The 17,896-nt window shown below is 37.5% G+C and overlaps 1 protein-coding gene across 1 annotated transcript in view; it reads right to left on the bottom strand.

Moving 5' to 3' along the window:
• map4k2 (mitogen-activated protein kinase kinase kinase kinase 2) overlaps positions 1–17,896 on the bottom strand; it is a 227,419-nt gene that overhangs the window by 35,570 nt on the left and 173,953 nt on the right. Inside the window, exons 23-24 of the mRNA XM_028804122.2 lie at positions 5,225–5,285; positions 4,950–5,070 (exon numbers count right to left, since the gene is read on the bottom strand). Coding sequence (XP_028659955.1) covers positions 4,950–5,070; positions 5,225–5,285 — 182 coding nt within the window. The remainder of the gene's footprint in view (positions 1–4,949; positions 5,071–5,224; positions 5,286–17,896) is intronic.

The raw sequence follows: 17,896 nt of genomic DNA, 5'->3' as shown, positions 1-17,896 counted from the left end.
CAATGCAACTCTGTATAAACAGCAATCCAAGTTAATCAATACATGACAGAATAATTTCTGTTAGTTAAATAGTTGTTTTATGACAACCACAGACACATATATTAAAATTGCATGTTCTGTAATACTGTGATGTGAAAAAAATTCTATAGTTTACATATTAAGTGAATAATTATCACCAGAATTGCAGGGAAATACTGATACAGAAAACCATTTCAATAATATACATCATATCACTGATACACTGAAGATGCGTTATCTGGATTTGTTTCATTGTATCATTAAAAAGTTTAGGAATCTCTGTGGCAGTACTGGCATTTGCACTGCACCATAAAAAACATCCGAATCTCAATTAATAAAAGACAGTTCTACAGCAAACATTAGGGCTCATTTCACATAGACTCGTCCAGTGCTAAACTAAGTATTTACAGACCTAATGTGATGATTTCCGAGATTAAAGTTCCACAGCTAAAAAAAAGGATTTAACACTAGACTTACCACAGTCTACGAAAAAACTCGTAGATCTGGCCCACCTTAAAACCATTCGCACCTCTCCGCCAGCACCCTTTGTCCTCTAAATATGCCGATAAAAACAAGCTGCAAGCAGCCGGCTATTCCATCCCCCCACCGACTTAGAACGTGCACGAGCATCTCCCAGCTCATGCCTTGATTGATTATCTGGGAGTGAAGTGGAGTTTTAGAGTGGAAATAATAGATTGTTATTTGGAACACACGCATTTCATGTGTGTTCCGTTTCTACAATAATCTGTGTAAACACATTGTTAAAACAGAAACTTTTTCATATTTCAGTAATAAATGTTACAAAATGTAGGCATGAACTAGAGAATGTGTGAAGCAGCATGAAGTCCAAACATCAAATAAACACTTTCACAAAAGGTTCAAGAACAATACAACAGCTTCCGTAGTGTAGCGGTAAGATTTGCTGTCTCAGAACGCAGCAGGCTTACTGTCCATCAGAGACCTGAGTTCAATTCCCCGTTGAGGAGAAAGTGTTCTCTTTTTTTTTTTCTGTTTAATCTCAAACGGACATAAAATTAATAAATTGGTATGTACTGTCAGTTAAGGAGATCATTATATTTTCATGTGGGATGCTCCTTTTAAAATATTTTTTAACAATTGAGACTTCAATTAACATGAACAAGTGTCCTTATAACTGTTATTTTTAAGATCCATAACACACAGACAGAAAGAGCATTGCGTAATAGAGACAGACAGACAGAAAAGTCACTAGATATATAAACAAACAGGGAAGGCACATGTACTGAAAGAAAAAAAAAAGATCAACATGTGCGTTGATCCTGCTGCACTGAATAAGCTCATGTGTTCTAACATTTGCGCCCCCCCCCCCCCGATCTGACTCTAAGTAACAGTGCAAGTACAGACGCAAACCAAATACCAAATGTATGTATGTACTGTATAATATTAACAAAAAGAGCAGCTTACTACTGAAAACAGAAAATATAGGAGTGAGTGGGGATCGAACCGGGGACTCTTGATCACACTTGGTTTGCGTCTGTACTTGTGCCGTTTCTTAGAGTCGGTGGGGGGAAGGGGGGGGGTGTTAGAGTGCGTGAGCTTATATAGTGCTGCAGGATCAACATACATGTTGATCTTTTTTTTCTTTCAGTAATAGCGCCAGTATAAATCCACACCCAATCTGACCCTGTTCGTTTTCAAATAATATTGCATTAGTGCGATGATGTTTTCACATATATTGTCTCTTTCTTTCAGGTGTGTACTAGGAACCACAGCATAGAGAGACGCGTGTACATTGTAACAGGTACACATGTTGTAAATGTAGGAAAGACGATCCTTGCGTGTGTGTGAACAGTTAACATTTGAATCTGATGATTGCATATAGCGCTGAACTTACTGCTCTATACTATTCTATCCTCTGCATGTCCTGGAGTACAAAAGAAACAGCATACAGCAACATGTGGGGACTGGCAAGATCGGGGAAAAAAACAAGCAGTCACTGATTACAAACCGCAAGATGTTATGCGAATGAATATGAATAATATGAATAATGTTGCATCCATGCCACAAAGTTTTCCGAAATGTACTATACAGGTCATAAAATGAGTAATTCCAAATATCATATATACCTACGTCTGTGTTTTTTTTTTTGTATCATACACCATAAAGTGCACACTAATTCAGCATGCGCAGGAACACTCAATAAAACTGAATAAAAAAAAAATCAAATGACATTGAGATACGAAGAAAGCAGATTCGCCAGTGTTTATGTGTCAGCTATTATCCCTTGAGATGAGAGAATTTCCAGTTCCATTGTCTCAAAACACCACTCACATCTCCAGTTATTCCATTTGAAATGAAAAATAACAGCGTCAGATCCCTTGGGGGGGGCGGGGTTTTTTGTATGTATCGTGATTTAGAGAGAATAAAACTTAAAAAAATGGTAACTTTTACAAGTCCTATAAATGCACACCGTGTGTTACAGACGCAAACCAAATGTATGTGTGTACTGTATAATATTAACAAAAAGGGCAGCTCACTACTGAAAACGGCAAATATAGGAGTGAGTGGGGATCGAACCGGGGACTCTTGATCACACTTGGTTTGCGTCTGTACTTGCGCTGTTTCTTACAGTCAGATCGGGGGTGGGGGGGGGAAGGGGGGGGGTGTTAGAGCATGTGAGGTTATTCAGTGCTGCAGGATCAACGCACATGTTAATCTTTTTTTTCTTTCAGTAGCAGCGGCAACATAAATCCACACCCTATCTGATGCTGTTCGTTTTCAAATAATATTGCATTAGTGCAATGATGTTTTCACATATATTGTCTCTTTCTTTCAGGTGTGTAATAGGAACCACAGCACAGACAGAAGCGTGTACATTGTAACAGGTACACACATAAATTAGAGAGAATAAAAGTTAAAAAAACGGTAACTTTTACAAGTCCTATAAATGCACACCGTGTGTTACAGACGCAAACCAAATGTATGTGTGTACTGTATAATATTAACAAAAGGAGCAGCTCACTACTGAAAACTGCAAATATAGGAGTGAGTGGGGATCGAACCGGGGACTCTTGATTACAAGTCAGCAAATCTTACCGCTATGCCAATGAAGCTGTTGTCTATTCCTTGAATCTTTTGTGAAAGTGTTTAATTGATCTTTGGACTTCAGGCTTCATACATTATATAGTTTATGCCTACATTTTGTCATTAACTACTAAAATATGAAAAACGTTTCTATTTTAAAAATGTGTTTACACAGATTACTGTAGAAATGGAACAGACATGAAATGCGTGTGTTCCAAATAGCGATCTATTATTTCCACTCTAAAACTCCAGCACTTCAGTCACTCCCAGATAATCAAACAAGGCATGAGTTGGGAAAACTTAGTGAAAGTTCTGCGGCGGTGGGGGATCGAATAGCTGGCTGCTTGCTGCTCGTGTTAATCGGTTCATTTAGAAGACAAAAGAGAGGTGAGAACGGTTTTAAGGTGAGCCGGATCTACGAGTTTTTTCATAGACTCTGGTAATTCTAGTGTTAAGTTAGATGAATTGAGTCCGGATGAATTGTAATAGGTTGAAATATTTTTATCTAAAAGGATATCATTCAGCTTTAACATTAATCAAATAAAAGTGGACGAATAAACTGCAATATACTGCAGAAAAGAATTACCAATATAAGATGATCTACTATTATCATATCATGACGCAAGTATTAGAATAATACATCAGAGGGTCCATGGCAAATTTCACCCTTAACTAACAATCATCTTACTCCTATCTAAATAGAATTTGAGAAATCTAACCTCAGCTGATAAACTGCATATAACATATTTTATCATCATACTGTATATTCAACTAAAAGTGTTTTTTTATCCAAGACATTCTGTATGTTGGTGTAAATGCACCCTTGATAATTAAGTACAAAAACATTAGTAATGGACCTAGAAAAGCAACTGTTAATGCTTAATAGTTCGGGAAGGATTATAAGACTATTTTCAAACAGCATGAAATGATAATTTTATTGTAACAGTGAGAACAGGTATTTTCCACTTAAAAACTAAAAAACTGCTTCTAATACTGACAGGCATTAGCATTTTAGTAAATCCTCCATATGATCTTGTCATATGCCAAGAGCAATCACAATAAACCCAAATGTTACATCCAAAGATTTATTGACTTCTGTCAGTTTACTAAGCATTACAGTTCTTTAATCTAATATCAGAAAAATAACAAACATGTTTTTCTTGAACAGTTAGTTTGAAAAGAAAAAAAAAAAATAGAGAGTGGACAACATTCTGTAAAATGTCCTCTGAACAAAGGTCACCAAAGTGGATTTGTTTGATTGTCATGCAAAATCACATGCTGATGATGATGGCTTGTTTTGCATGCAACATGACTTTATATCACAGTATTCTAAATGTGACACAGCTTATAGCTTGAGCTTGGATCAAATAACAGGACATTATTTCAAAGCACAATAAGAACTGAATGACTGGTTACATCAAAGTTCAATCTATATTATTACTCATATACTGTAGGTAGATCTTTAGAGAACTGTGCATAAAAGAATGCCTTATACACTAATGAACTCAAGTAAACTCATGTAAGGGAGAGTGGGCCAGAATACCAACAATACAGTGTAACAAAATGATAAAATAATACATGAATGATTACATCAATTTACTGGTGCTAAATGAGGATCAACAAGCTACGTAATCATGGGATACAAATACTTTTTACACATGCCATTTCTAGGCGTTTATATTGAATAAATCTTGACTAAGTAAAATTGATTATGTGCTGTTTGACAACTGAAGTTAGATGTATGAAATTTTAGGACCTCGTGTTTAAAATCTTAGAATTGAAATAGGATTTAATTTCTTTTTCACAACACTTTTTTTCTGGAACTACATTTAGAATTTTCTCTCACACTACTATAAGGAGTCTAGTACCTATTAATGATCTCAGTCAGACGATTTGAGCTGATAGACAGGTGTCCTTGTTTCTTCTGAAGTTGTCTTTTCTGATCAAATAGTGCCACCAAATTGTGAGAATAGAGATGAGGAGATTTTCCTGTAAGGTAATGAAACATAGAATCTAAATATTCAAGGATTGTTTGGTGAGTTGAGGCAATAATCAGTATCAACATTAGTATTACAGTTCATAACAGTAAACCAAATTGTTTTGCACAGAATAAAATGTACACCATAAATGGATATTTGCTTACCTGAGACGGACATTAATATGTTGTTCATTACAAAAAGCCATGTACATCTTTGTGGAACCAACTGGTTAAGAAAAAAAAGAGAAGTAAAAATGTTTTATTCAAAGTGAAACATGTGATCTAATATTCCATTTATATCTAAATATCTGTGCTCTGAATGATATTCCTATGTACAAATGTCATTGTTTTTCATAGTAATAAACTATTTCTTATTTCTTAGTGGTAGTGATAAATAAAGCATAATCTTACATTAGTTTCATCTTAAATGCATAAATACTGCAGATGAATCTTGAGAGCAAATATGTAATATGCTTTCCTCGGCTGCAAGCATTAAAAATATGCATTTTTAACTGCAGCTGTTCTTTTAATTATACAGTAATCCCTCCTCCATTGCGGGGGTTGCGTTCCAGAGCCACCCGCGAAATAAGAAAATCCGCGAAGTAGAAACCATATGTTTATATGGTTATTTTTATATTGTCATGCTTGGGTCACAGATTTGCGCAGAAACACAGGAGGTTGTAGAGAGACAGGAACGTTATTCAAACACTGCAAACAAACATTTGTCTCTTTTTCAAAAGTTTAAACTGTGCTCCATGACAAGACAGAGATGACAGTTCCGTCTCACAATTAAAAGAATGCAAACATATCTTCCTCTTCAAAGGAGTGAAGCAAACAAATCAATATGTCTGTTTGGCTTTTAAGTATGCGAAGCACCGTGGCACAAAGCTGTTGAAGGCGGTAGCTCACACCCCCTCCGTCAGGAGCAGGGAGAGAGAGAGAGAGAGAGAGACAGAGAAAAACAAAGTCAAAAATCAATACGTGCCCTTTGAGCTTTTAAGTATGCGAAGCACCTTGCAGCATGTCGCTTCACGAATCAGCTGCACACAGAAGGTAGCAACGTGAAGATAATCTTTCAGCATTTTTAGACGAGCGTCCGTATAGTCTAGGTGTGCGAACAGCCCCCCTTGCTCACACCCCCTACGTCAGGATCAGAGAGAGTCAGCGCAAGAGAGAGAGAGAAAAGTAAGTTGGGTAGCTTCTCAGCCATCCACCAATAGCGTCCCTTGTATGAAATCAACTGGGCAAACCAACTGAGGAAGCATGTACCAGAAATTAAAAGACCCATTGTCCGCAGAAATCCGCGAACCAGCAAAAAATCCGCGATATATATTTAAATATGCTTACATATAAAATCCGCGATGGAGTGAAGCCGCGAAAGGCGAAGTGCGATATAGCGAGGGATTACTGTATATGTCCTCATTCTAGGATTTGAGAAGTATCTTTTTCAGTCAGATTTAAGTAGACAAGATTACTCTAAATTAATAAACAAGTAAAGAATTTCGCTTTCATTCTTTCGTTTCCTTAACTCAGTTAGTCCATTAAGATGCTGCAGGTCATTTCTAAAAGTAGGATGCTATTCTGCAGAATACAATAGAACAAACAGACATTTTCCTCTGTATTTTATCATAAAGCTAAGACTTTCATTTTCTCTTAAATTTCATTTGAGGACTGATATTCATGACTACACATTTAACATCATGCACCACCTTAGCTAAACTGAACCTTAAGCAGCTAAAAGGGTAGGTATGCAAGGTAGACACCAACATCTGTATTTTGTTAATCACATAAGGCAGTATCAAGCACAGTATTTCACAACAATGAAACTCTTATCAGTTCTTCTCCTAGACTTTCAGGCACCTGTTTCATGGTTTAGTCAGCAATGACACTGCAAGCCATGAAGGTCAAACCTATGTATTTATTACCAACCAAAATTTTAGATTAATGCACATCTAATAAATCAATAGTACAATGTATCCTCGTCCCTTTTTAATCAAGAGTAAACAGGAACTCTTATCTCTCTATAACTGCTCCGGAATTACTTTGTCCTGTTTTGCAGCAGACACACTTACACTAAGTGTGAAGCCCACACCAAAGACAGTTAACTTAAAAGATAAATTTACCACTTAACTTCAATAGACATATTTTAAACTAGAAGAACAGGGTCATTACACAAGACCATGAAAGAATGGGACTGCAGTACTAACTGATATTGGTGTTCTTACTGTGTCCCAGTGAAATCTTACAAACATATCCTAATTAAAAAAGGGTAACTGTACTAATTAAACTTTATACACTGTGAACATCAAAGGTCTCCATCTTAAATGAAAAACATTATTAAATTTTAGATTATTATAAACAGGTATTTTGCAGGAGACTAACTAAAATATTAAAGGAGAGAATGAGTTGAACAGGTATTTCACTCTAAAAACCAGAGTGGTGGGAACATTAATTTAAAAAACAATCTCCTTTGGATTTCTCAGATAAACTCTAATTCTGAATGATACTGTAGGACAAAAAAGGTTCTCTGTCACACAAGGCTATTTCTGAGAAGAACAACAGACTTAACAAAGACGCAGAAAAGATATTTCCCTCCCTCACCAATATTTCTAAATGATTTCTTTTGTGTTATTGAACTATCCTGCAGCCATACCAATATTTAGTTAGCTTGCTTTCTGAGTTTCTTTCATAACAACAAGTGTTGTTATGAAAATATGAGTTTAAATGTGTACATAGATTATTTTAAAAAAATGCCCCAAAAGGATAATTCATTTTAAGACTGTAAGAGCAAGTTGAACCCTTTTCACCCTAATGGACATAAGAATGGCCCTGTAGCATGGACTGGAATTACAACTGGAAAGAAACTTGATCCAGGCACAGTAGGCTACACTGTTCCCTAAAACTAGATTTATGCATTTCTTTGGTGTCTTTGGAGGAAGAAGCTGGCCCACTCTATTAGAAGCAAGAAACAACTTTCTTTAGGCCTAAAAGCTACTGGATGCTGGACAGCCTTTATTAGCTCTACTCTTTTTCCAGGCACAGCCATAATTTTCACTATGAAGAAAATATAACAAAGACCCTAAAAGCAAGTTGAGGAAGACACCAACGCATTCTAGACAAAGGACTATGTGGCAAAGACAGAGTAAGCTCCACCACAAAGAAAGTTCTTCAATTGAACAATGAAAAGCAAGTCCATACAGCAGTGGACATTATCCTGCTTAAATTGTGACAAGATAATTTAGAGCCTTAACCTGCTAGCAATCAGTCACATTATTAACAGTGTTGTGCAACTGTCTAGCTATACAAGTTTTTAACTAATTTAAAAATAAAAAGTCTTGAATGACCGTTTCATGATTTGTCTCCCACTAAGGCTACAGCATATATAATTTCAAAAGTGAGGGGACACTACAGGAATACGTGTCCAGATGCCACATGTCACAGTATGCACAGAAAACACTTCCCTCTGTCAGGCTATCATATTCCATGCTTATCCAGCAAAATTACTGGTGACAGCTGAAGCATAAACACGTTTCTTTGAAAATGCATTGGAAGCAAAAGACTAGTTAACAGGAATGAAGGATGTTTTCACCCCTCCAGAGAATGATACTGAATCATTCTTTCAGCAGAAAAGGGAAGTCTAACATCATCCTCAGCAAGTGAATGGGCTAGTTATGGATAAAACTGCAAAAGACAAGTACAATGTCAATGGTTTTGTTTTGGCGCAACAGTTTTTTGCCCATAAGGGCACTTAATATCTGTTTTACCACTAACACACTAAGGCTACATCCGCACTGCTACATTTCTGCTTAAAAACTGCAGTTTCAACTTTGTCTACAATAGTTTTTTCACATTGTTTACCAAAGTATTTATGTCCACACTAAAACAACCTAAAATGCATATGGAAATAGACATTTGAAAACATTGTGCACATGCACATTGTTGGAAAAATTGTTGAAGAGACAGTAACACGGCAAGCCATGGTATTTATCACAAAACTGTAGTGAACAGTAAATTATTTACCTTTATGAATGTATGTAGCATTCAAAGTGTACAAAATGCACGGAAAACTCTGATAAGAGTCTTATAGAGTCAAAGTCATAACCCAATCAGAAGACAAGTTTCTACGAGTCACCATTTGCATGATAGGCACCACACAGTATAATAGTACAATACTCTCAGTTTCTACTGTGAAGAGGAGACTTTGTGGTGCAAGTTTTACAGGGCAAGTAGAAGTAAGAAAGCCATTCCATACAGGACAAAACAGGGCCTAAAATACCAGCTGTGGACTACTGCTGACTGGAAAAAACTTTGATGGACAAATTAATGAAAATTTATAATCTTCGGTTCATTATGCTGGGTGTTTATACACCATCGAGTTGGTGAAAGGATGGTTTCTCAGTGTGTTGCACCAACTGTTAGACATGGAGGAGGAAGGGTGATGGTCTGGGGTTCTTTTGCTGGAGGCAGACTTGGTGACTTGCACAGAGTGACTAGCATTCTGAATCAAAACAGTTGCTACAGTTTGGCTATTATATCAGCAGAATGTGCCTACTTGGATGAATCAAATATAAGAATAAATCTTTGTACACTTAAAGATTCCTTGACTTTCATTAATACTGAAAAAGCTGAGGTGTTCTCAACACTTGACCGGTAGTGTATATATGAATTGCAAGGTGTTACTAGTATATTTTCATTTAAATACAATATATGCTGTAAATTTTAAATGTAGTGACTTGGAATGTACATGGACTGGGGGATAGCACTAAACGATCTGCAGTATTCAGTTTTATTAGGCAATTTCTTCCTGAAATTATACATTTACAGGAGTCCGATTTGAAACCGGTGACTATCAGATCTAACCCCTACTTTCTCTGCCGTTCTTTTTCCCGGTTTTCTTTGGTGGCAATCTGCGCCGCCACCACCTGATCAAGGCACCATGCAGTCCTTACATTGATGGATCGAAGGCTAGACATCCCCATGACCATCATCATCTAATTCGTCCATGTGAAGCCTGAAACTATGAGAACTGATTTAGATCATTTATGTAAGGTAGAATGCCCAGTGGGGGCTGGGCAGTCTCGTGGCCTCAGAACCCCTTAAGATTTTGTTTTATTTTTGTTTTTTTCTGTCCTCCTGGCCATCGGATCTTACTTTTTTCTTTGTTACTTAGTATTGCCTAATTTTATTTTATATTTTTCTTGCTTCATCTTGTAAAGCACTTTGAGATACATAATTTGTATGAAAACATGCTATATAAATAAATGTTGTTGTTGGATATATGAATCATGCCATTCCACATACTCATCATAAATCACAGCAATTCTATATTGATTGTTGCTTAAACTGTGTAAATAAACAATAGAGATATACATTTTGTCTGATTTATGTATGACATGTATGTTTTGAAAGCACATGCAGTGTGACTTGTACGCAGCCTAAGGTTTGTTTAAAGAAAATCACACATGGCAGTTTCACTACGGTGACAGCTAGGAGGAATGAGCAGAGCCATTTTACAATTCAACTTATACAGTGGGGCAAAAATGTATTTAGTCAGCCACCAATTGTGCAAGTTCTCCCACTTAAAAAGATGAGAGAGGCCTGTAATTTTCATCATAGGTATACCTCAACTATGAGAGACAAAATGAGAAAAAAAATCCAGAAAATCACATTGTCTGATTTTTGAAGAATTTATTTGCAAATTATGGTGGAAAATAAGCATTTAGTCACCTACAAACAAGCAAGACTTCTGGCTCTCACAGACCTGTAACTTCTTCTGTAAGAGGCTCCTCTGTCCTCCACTCATTACCTGTATTAATGGCACCTATTTGAACTCGTTATCAATATAAAAGACACCTGTCCACAACCTCAAACAGTCACACTCCAAACTCCACTATGGCCAAGTCCAAAGAGCTGTCAAAGGACACCAAAAACAAAATTGTAGACCTGCACCAGGCTGGGAAGACTGAATCTGCAAAAGGTAAGCAGCTTGGTGTGAAGAAATCAACTGTGGGAGCAATTATTAGAAAATGGAAGACATACAAGACCACTGATAATCTCCCTCGATCTGGGGCTCCACGCAAGATCTCACCTCGTGGGTTCAAAATGATCACAAGAAAGGTGAGCAAAAATCCCAGAACCACACGGGGGGACCTACTGAATGACCTGCAGAGAGCTGGGACCAAAGTAACAAAGGCTACCATCAGTAACACACTACACCGCCAGGGACTCAAATCCTGCAGCGCCAGACGTGTCCCCCTGCTTAAGCTAGTACATGTGCAGGCCCGTCTGAAGTTTGCTAGAGAGCATTTGGATGATCCAGAAGAGGAATGAAACCAAAATAGAACTTTTTGGTAAAAACTCTACTCATTGTGTTTGGAGGAGAAAGAATGCTGAGTTGCATCCAAAGAACACCATACCTACTGTAAAGCATGGGGGTGGAAACATCATGCTTCGGGGCTGTTTTTCTGCAAAGGGACCAGGACGACTGATCCGTGTAAAGGAAAGAAGAAATGGGGCCATGTATCATCAGATTTTGAGTGAAAACCTCCTTCCATCAGCAAGGGCATTGAAGATGAAACGTGACTGGTTCTTTCAGCATGACAATGATCCCAAACACACTGCCCGGGTAACGAAGGAGTGGCTTCGTAAGAAGCATTTCAAGGTCCTGGAGTGGCAGTCTCCAGACCTCAACCCCATAGAAAATCTTTGGAGGGAGTTGAAAGTCCGTGTTGCCCAGCGACAGCCCCAAAACATCACTGCTCTAGAGGAGATCTGCATGGAGGAATGGGCCAAAATACCAGCAACAGTGTGTGAAAACCATGTGAAGACTTACAGAAAACGTTTGACCTCTGTCATTGCCAACAAAGGGTATATAACAAAGTATTGAGATTAACTTTTGTTATTGACCAAATACTTATTTTCCACCATAATTTGCAAATCAATTCTTCAAAAATCAGACAATGTGATTTTCTGGATTTTTTTTCTCATTTTGTCTCTCATAGTTGAGGTATACCTATGATGAAAATTACAGGCCTCTCTCATCTTTTCAAGTGGGAGAACTTGCTCAATTAGTGGCTGACTAAATACTTTTTTGCCCCACTGTAAGTGCAAAAAGTGCACCAAAACAAAAGTGTACATCTACAGACAAGTACAAATAAATAATAATAAAAAGATTAACAGTCATATAACCATAATAGTGCCCATCATTATTACATGTCCAGTGCCACACCGCGTAAGCAACTGTCACTACGGCTCTAAGGATGTGATTCCTTCACCATTTCATCAGTTAAAAAGAAATCAGGCCTCAACAAGCAACCAGTTGAGATTATTAGATATTTTATGGAGTTTTACTTTTCACAAATAATTCTGATATCTCCACAGCTGACATAAATTCCTTTTTATTAAATAAACTATCCCTTCATAGATTATCAGAGGATGAAGTAGCCATGTTAGATGCCCTCATTTTTCTATCTGAGCTTAAGAAGGCACTGGATTCCATGAGTCAAGGGAAAGCATCATGTCCAAATTGGTTTCCACCTGATCTCTTGTCCACATTCTGTAATCAAGTATCTGATTTAATTTTTCAAATGCTGAACTCACAAATTTCCATGAGTAAATTGCACCCATCAGTAGAACAGGCTTTGATTATATTGCCTCCGAAACAGGTGGAAGACCCCTGTGACTGCTCTAGTTACCATGATCTTTCCCTTATAAATTAAAATGTCAAATTGCTAGCACAGGTACTTGCTCATCATCTCCAAAGTGTCATCTACAAATTAACACTCCCAAACCAGACTGGCTTTGTCAAGTCTTTACATGCTTCTGACAATACGTGTCACTTCATATACAGTATAGTATCAAATCCACTCCAGGTCTACTCTGCTATGCTGCTCTTCTCACACTTGACTAAGAGAAGGCTTTTGACAGGATGACCTGGGCCTTTTTATGGCAAATTATGAAACAGATGGATTTTGGGGGATGGTTTATTAATTCTGTTAAAACATTTTACTCCTTTCCTTCTACAGGTTTATTCACTAATTAAAACTAAGGGGCTTTGCCCCCTGCTTGCTTCGCTCGCCTAACCCCATGTTTTGTTTTCCGGATGCACACTTTTAAGATTTTTTTTTTCTTTGAATTGTTGGTATTTCATTAGTTTCACTTTTATTTCAGAACTTCTGTAAAAACAATATTTGGAATCTTTCGAGTCCCAATATGCTGAATCTTTTAAATGAGGTCAGTGAGACATGTGTTTAATGACTTTGTACCATAATTCAGGATAGCTTTCTCTGTTTGGAATTTCAGCACAGACAAAATGATCTACATCATCAGCAGTTAGTCATTTTTTTGGCAAAGTAACCAATAAATGCATGTGAGGTAAACTCTGTTTTTGAAATTCTCTTGACTTAAACTTCAAAGCCTTACAATATTTACATACTTCTGACATATCACCTATGTCCATATATTCGATCTTTACTTGCCTTTTAGTTATTTCTATGAGTAATAATTTTTCTTTTTTTGCGCTAATGCAATGTTTACTTTCTTTTTTTGACACTGTCGTTTTTTTCTGCTTTCATATTCTATATCTTGCTCTGCATGTGTTTCGCCCCTACGTTGTTTGTTTTTTTTTTTGAGTCTTTTGAATTCCAGTTTTCAATATCTCTAACCTGCTCTGCATGTGTTTGGCCCCTTTGTTTTGTAACCAATTTATGACGTTTTACTTTGTTTTCTACTCTGTCTTTTATTTCTGACCTTGCTTTGTCCTGTTTTTTTTCCAATGACACTTGGTCTGTGGTGATTATTTTCCCTTTTTCGAGTAATAATTTCCGTTTGTTTGCGCTACTTTCTAATTTTCCTACTTTCATATTCTTTAACTTTCTCCACATTTGTATCGTGCATACGTTTTTTTTTTGTTGAGACTTTCGAATTCCAATGCTTTCATAATCTGTTCTGCATGTGTATAGCGCCAACGTTTGTGAACGTGTTTATGAAGTTCTACTTTGTCTTTTACTCTGTCTTTTAATTCTGAGCCCGAATGGATGTGCTTTGTTTCAGTTCCACTAGTTACGGGCTGATAATTACTTTCCTTATTTTCTGAATTTGCACCTAGATTATTTTTTCTTTTTTGCTATTTTTTTCTCTCCAACACTTTTGAGTCTCTTTTCTCCACGCTGCATTCTTCTTCGCTTAGTTGACGTTTCATTTATAACGTATTGTCCTTATACACTTTATATACGCTGAGACCCTGGATCTGTGTGTGCTCAAATCCTTCACAAGACTGAATGTTTTGCTGCTCCGTTGTCTTATTTGATATTGATTGCAAGTAGGGCGTTTCTTGCAATAATCTCATGTTCTATGTCATCGCGAGATGGTCCTGGGTCAATCTCTTGGCACAATGTCTCATGTTTAAGGTCCTTGCGGGTCTTTTAACTGTCTTCCGTGATCTTAACGTTAAGATCACGTCTCTACACCTTACTGTTTCTCTCCAGGATTTTTTTTTTTATAATAGAGAGATGTATCACAGGCTTTCCATATGTGGGGCACTCTTCTTGTCTGTTCTTCCACCTCTGTCTGGAAAAATGGCCACTGCTTTTCGCAGGTCTGAATTTTTCTCACTTGTATATAATACACATCAAAAGATTTCTTTATATACAGTAGAACCTCGGTTCACGACCATAATTCGTTCCAAAACTCTAGTCGTAAACCGATTTGGTCGTGAACCGAAGCAATTTCCCCCATAGGATTGTATGTAAATACAATTAATCCGTTCCAAACCGTACGAACTGTATGTATATATTTTTTTTAATTTTTAAGCACAATGTAAAAACATTGATTAACACTGAGAAAACCTTGAACAACAGAGAAAACTAACACTGCAATAGTTCACGCTATAGTGCTAGGAACCGCTCGTTAAAAACACTTTTTTTTTTAATGAGTTTTAAGCACAGGGGAAAAAATGAACATTTGAAAAATCCGTAATTTAATAAACCACCAAGAAAAGTGACATTGCAACAATGCAGGCTACGAACCGATCGCTGTAAACAGAACTGAAAAGAAAAACAAGCCTTCTCTACCTTATGCGTCCAGTCCTCCCTCTCTCGCTCGCCCACTCGTTCTCTCTCTCTCTCTTTTGCAGCCTGGAGCGCCTGTGTGTGTGTCTCTCTAGTGCGCTCCTGTGTGTGTGCGCCTCTCTCTCGCACTCCTGTGTGTGTGCGCGTCTGTCTCTCTCTGCCGCTGCCTGTGTGTGTGCACGGCTCTATCTCTCTCTCTGCCTGTGTGTGTGCTGCCTCTGTGTGTGTGGTGTGTGTGTCACGCTCTCGCTCTCTCTCTTGCACGCTGCACAGGAAATGCACAGGGTGAGACTGAACATGTACAAACCGAAAGGGAACCTGGCTTGTTCGTATACCGAGTGTGTGGTCGTGAACTGAGGCAAAAGTTTGGCGAACTTTTTGGTCGTAAACCGAGTTGTACGTGTACCGAGGTTCCACTGTACTGATATTTTACTTTTTTTTTAGAAATGCTTCATATGATTTCCCACATGTTCTTGACATTTTCCACTCTTTTGAGATCTTAGCCAGATATAACTTAAATTGGGCCTATTCCAACTTCAGCTTGGATCAAGTATCGGGGTATTGAGGTCTTTACTTTGCCTCAGAATACCAATATTTCCAACTATTGTCATATGTTAAATGAGTTAGGGATTTTTTTAATCATTGGTCTACTCTTCCTTTATCCTCCTGTTATATCAATTATTAAAATCAATATTGTACCCTGTTTTGATTTTGTTAGTACAATGTTTCCACTTTCTACCCATACTGTAATTTTGGACTGAAGTTAAGACCATCTGAAACCCAAAAGACTAACCATTAAATATTCTACCCTGATTCAAAACAGATCTAAAGCAGGGTTGTCCTTGCCAGTCCTGCAGCTTTATCACTGGGCTTTAATTATTCATCCACTGTGTTAAGTGCTTTATTACCATGCTAGCTCTCATTGTTCTCCATTGACCTTAATCTAATTACACACTCACTTTTTCCAGTATGAAAATTAGGCCTCATTTTTGTAAATTTGGTCCTTAATCTCATGTGCCTTCAAAATGTGGTTTAGCTGTGAAAGATATTTACAGTAGGTTCCAATCCAACCTAGCAATATCAGATTATAATCTTTCACATTATTGCCCTTACAACATTAAACTGTTCTTCCTTCCTGGGCACAACATGGTTTGCAGACCCTAGGTGACATCTTTTCACAGGTCCTAACATTGCAGTCCTTGGTATCTAAATTCGTTGTCCCACCACTTCTTCTTTTATCATCAACTAAGATCAACCCTGAAATCATGTGGTGTCCCATTGTTCTCCTTGAGTCTCCTGCACCCAAGGTATAAGGCATTTCATTTGCTCGCTGTGGCGATAAAAACAGTTTCCAAAATTTGTGTCATCTGTGCTCTCTTAAAGCTCATGGTACATTTATTCACATGTTCTGGGACTGTCCCCCAGTTTTCTCAAACTGAGCTTTTGTCTATGATTCTCTTTCCAAGATCCTGTCCTTGCATATACCTTTCCTTCTAAATATCTTCGTGCTTCAGTATCTTTCTGCATTCTCTTTCTTGCCTTCCCAATAAAGGCTTTTGTCTTTGGTCACCACTGCTGCCAAACACGCAGTGGTTTCTAGATGTAATCTAATTCTCCTTGATACTTCTGCATCCTGGATGAATGGGTCCTCCCACACCACCACTGATGAAGAGATTGCTGCTGCTTGTTTGGTGGAGAGCTTTATAGGCTGGTCTTAGTGGCTTGTGTGTTTCTCTCTCTGTCTCTCATGGTTTATATACACCACAAGTAAATTTTATCTTGTATCTGTTGAGGTTTTTTTTTTATTTCTTCATTCTAAAAAAATTGATCTCAAAAAGAAAATTAACAGACATTTTTTTTCTATAAATGAGTGGATCACATCAAAGCACTCAACAAACTGCTCCAAAATCCTCCTTTTACTGAGCAATGCCACTGGTGCAAATCCTTGTAAACAATGTCCATTCCATACAGTACACATTTAACACTAGAATTTCCAAAGCCTACGTGAAAACAGCAGTGTCAGATTGGGGGGGTGGGGTGGGGGCAGATGGTATAGTGAATGTGACCGAGAGAATAAAACTGAATAAAAAAAAAAACAAAGCTAACTTTTACAAGTATCGTAAATTTACATCGGCTGCTACAGACTGAAATCAAATGTATGTTTTTGTTCTAAATTGGTAAGAATAAGAGCAGCTCACTTCTCAAAACAGACTCGTCCAGGGTCAAACCCGTGAAGTTCTGATTACCAGTCAACAGTTGATACTGTTGTGCCACCGAAGCAGTCGTATCAAAGGAGTGTCAATGTCGCACCCTAATGCGGGTTCTTTTTCTACAGTTATATTCTTGAATAGAAGCGCACTTGTTCTGTTATATTTGTACCTTTTGTGAAAGTGTTTATTTGATATTTGGACTTCAGGCTTCACACATTATACACTTCATGTCTACATTTTGTCAATTATTACTAACACATGAAAAACTTTTCTATTTTAACCATGTGTTTCATAGATTGTTGTGGACACGGAACGCACATGAAATGCATGTGTTCCAAATAACGACGTAGTATTTATAAAAGGTGTCATTTTGCTTGACTTCTCACTCTATACAACTCTAAGCAAATGACACGCAGGTAAACACACTTGAGCTGAGAAAACTGTGCAGCATTGGGGGGATGTGATAGTAGGCTGCTTGCTGCTTATCGACACATTTACAGGACAAAAGACGCTGACGGAGCGATGTGAAGGGATTTAAGGTGGGATGGATCTATGAGTTT

This window comes from Erpetoichthys calabaricus, chromosome 1, assembly GCF_900747795.2.
Source record: "Erpetoichthys calabaricus chromosome 1, fErpCal1.3, whole genome shotgun sequence".
Taxonomy (NCBI): Eukaryota; Metazoa; Chordata; class Cladistia; order Polypteriformes; family Polypteridae; genus Erpetoichthys; species Erpetoichthys calabaricus.
Note: the sequence above shows the minus strand (reverse complement) of the source record. Positions and strands in the feature narration are given on the sequence as shown.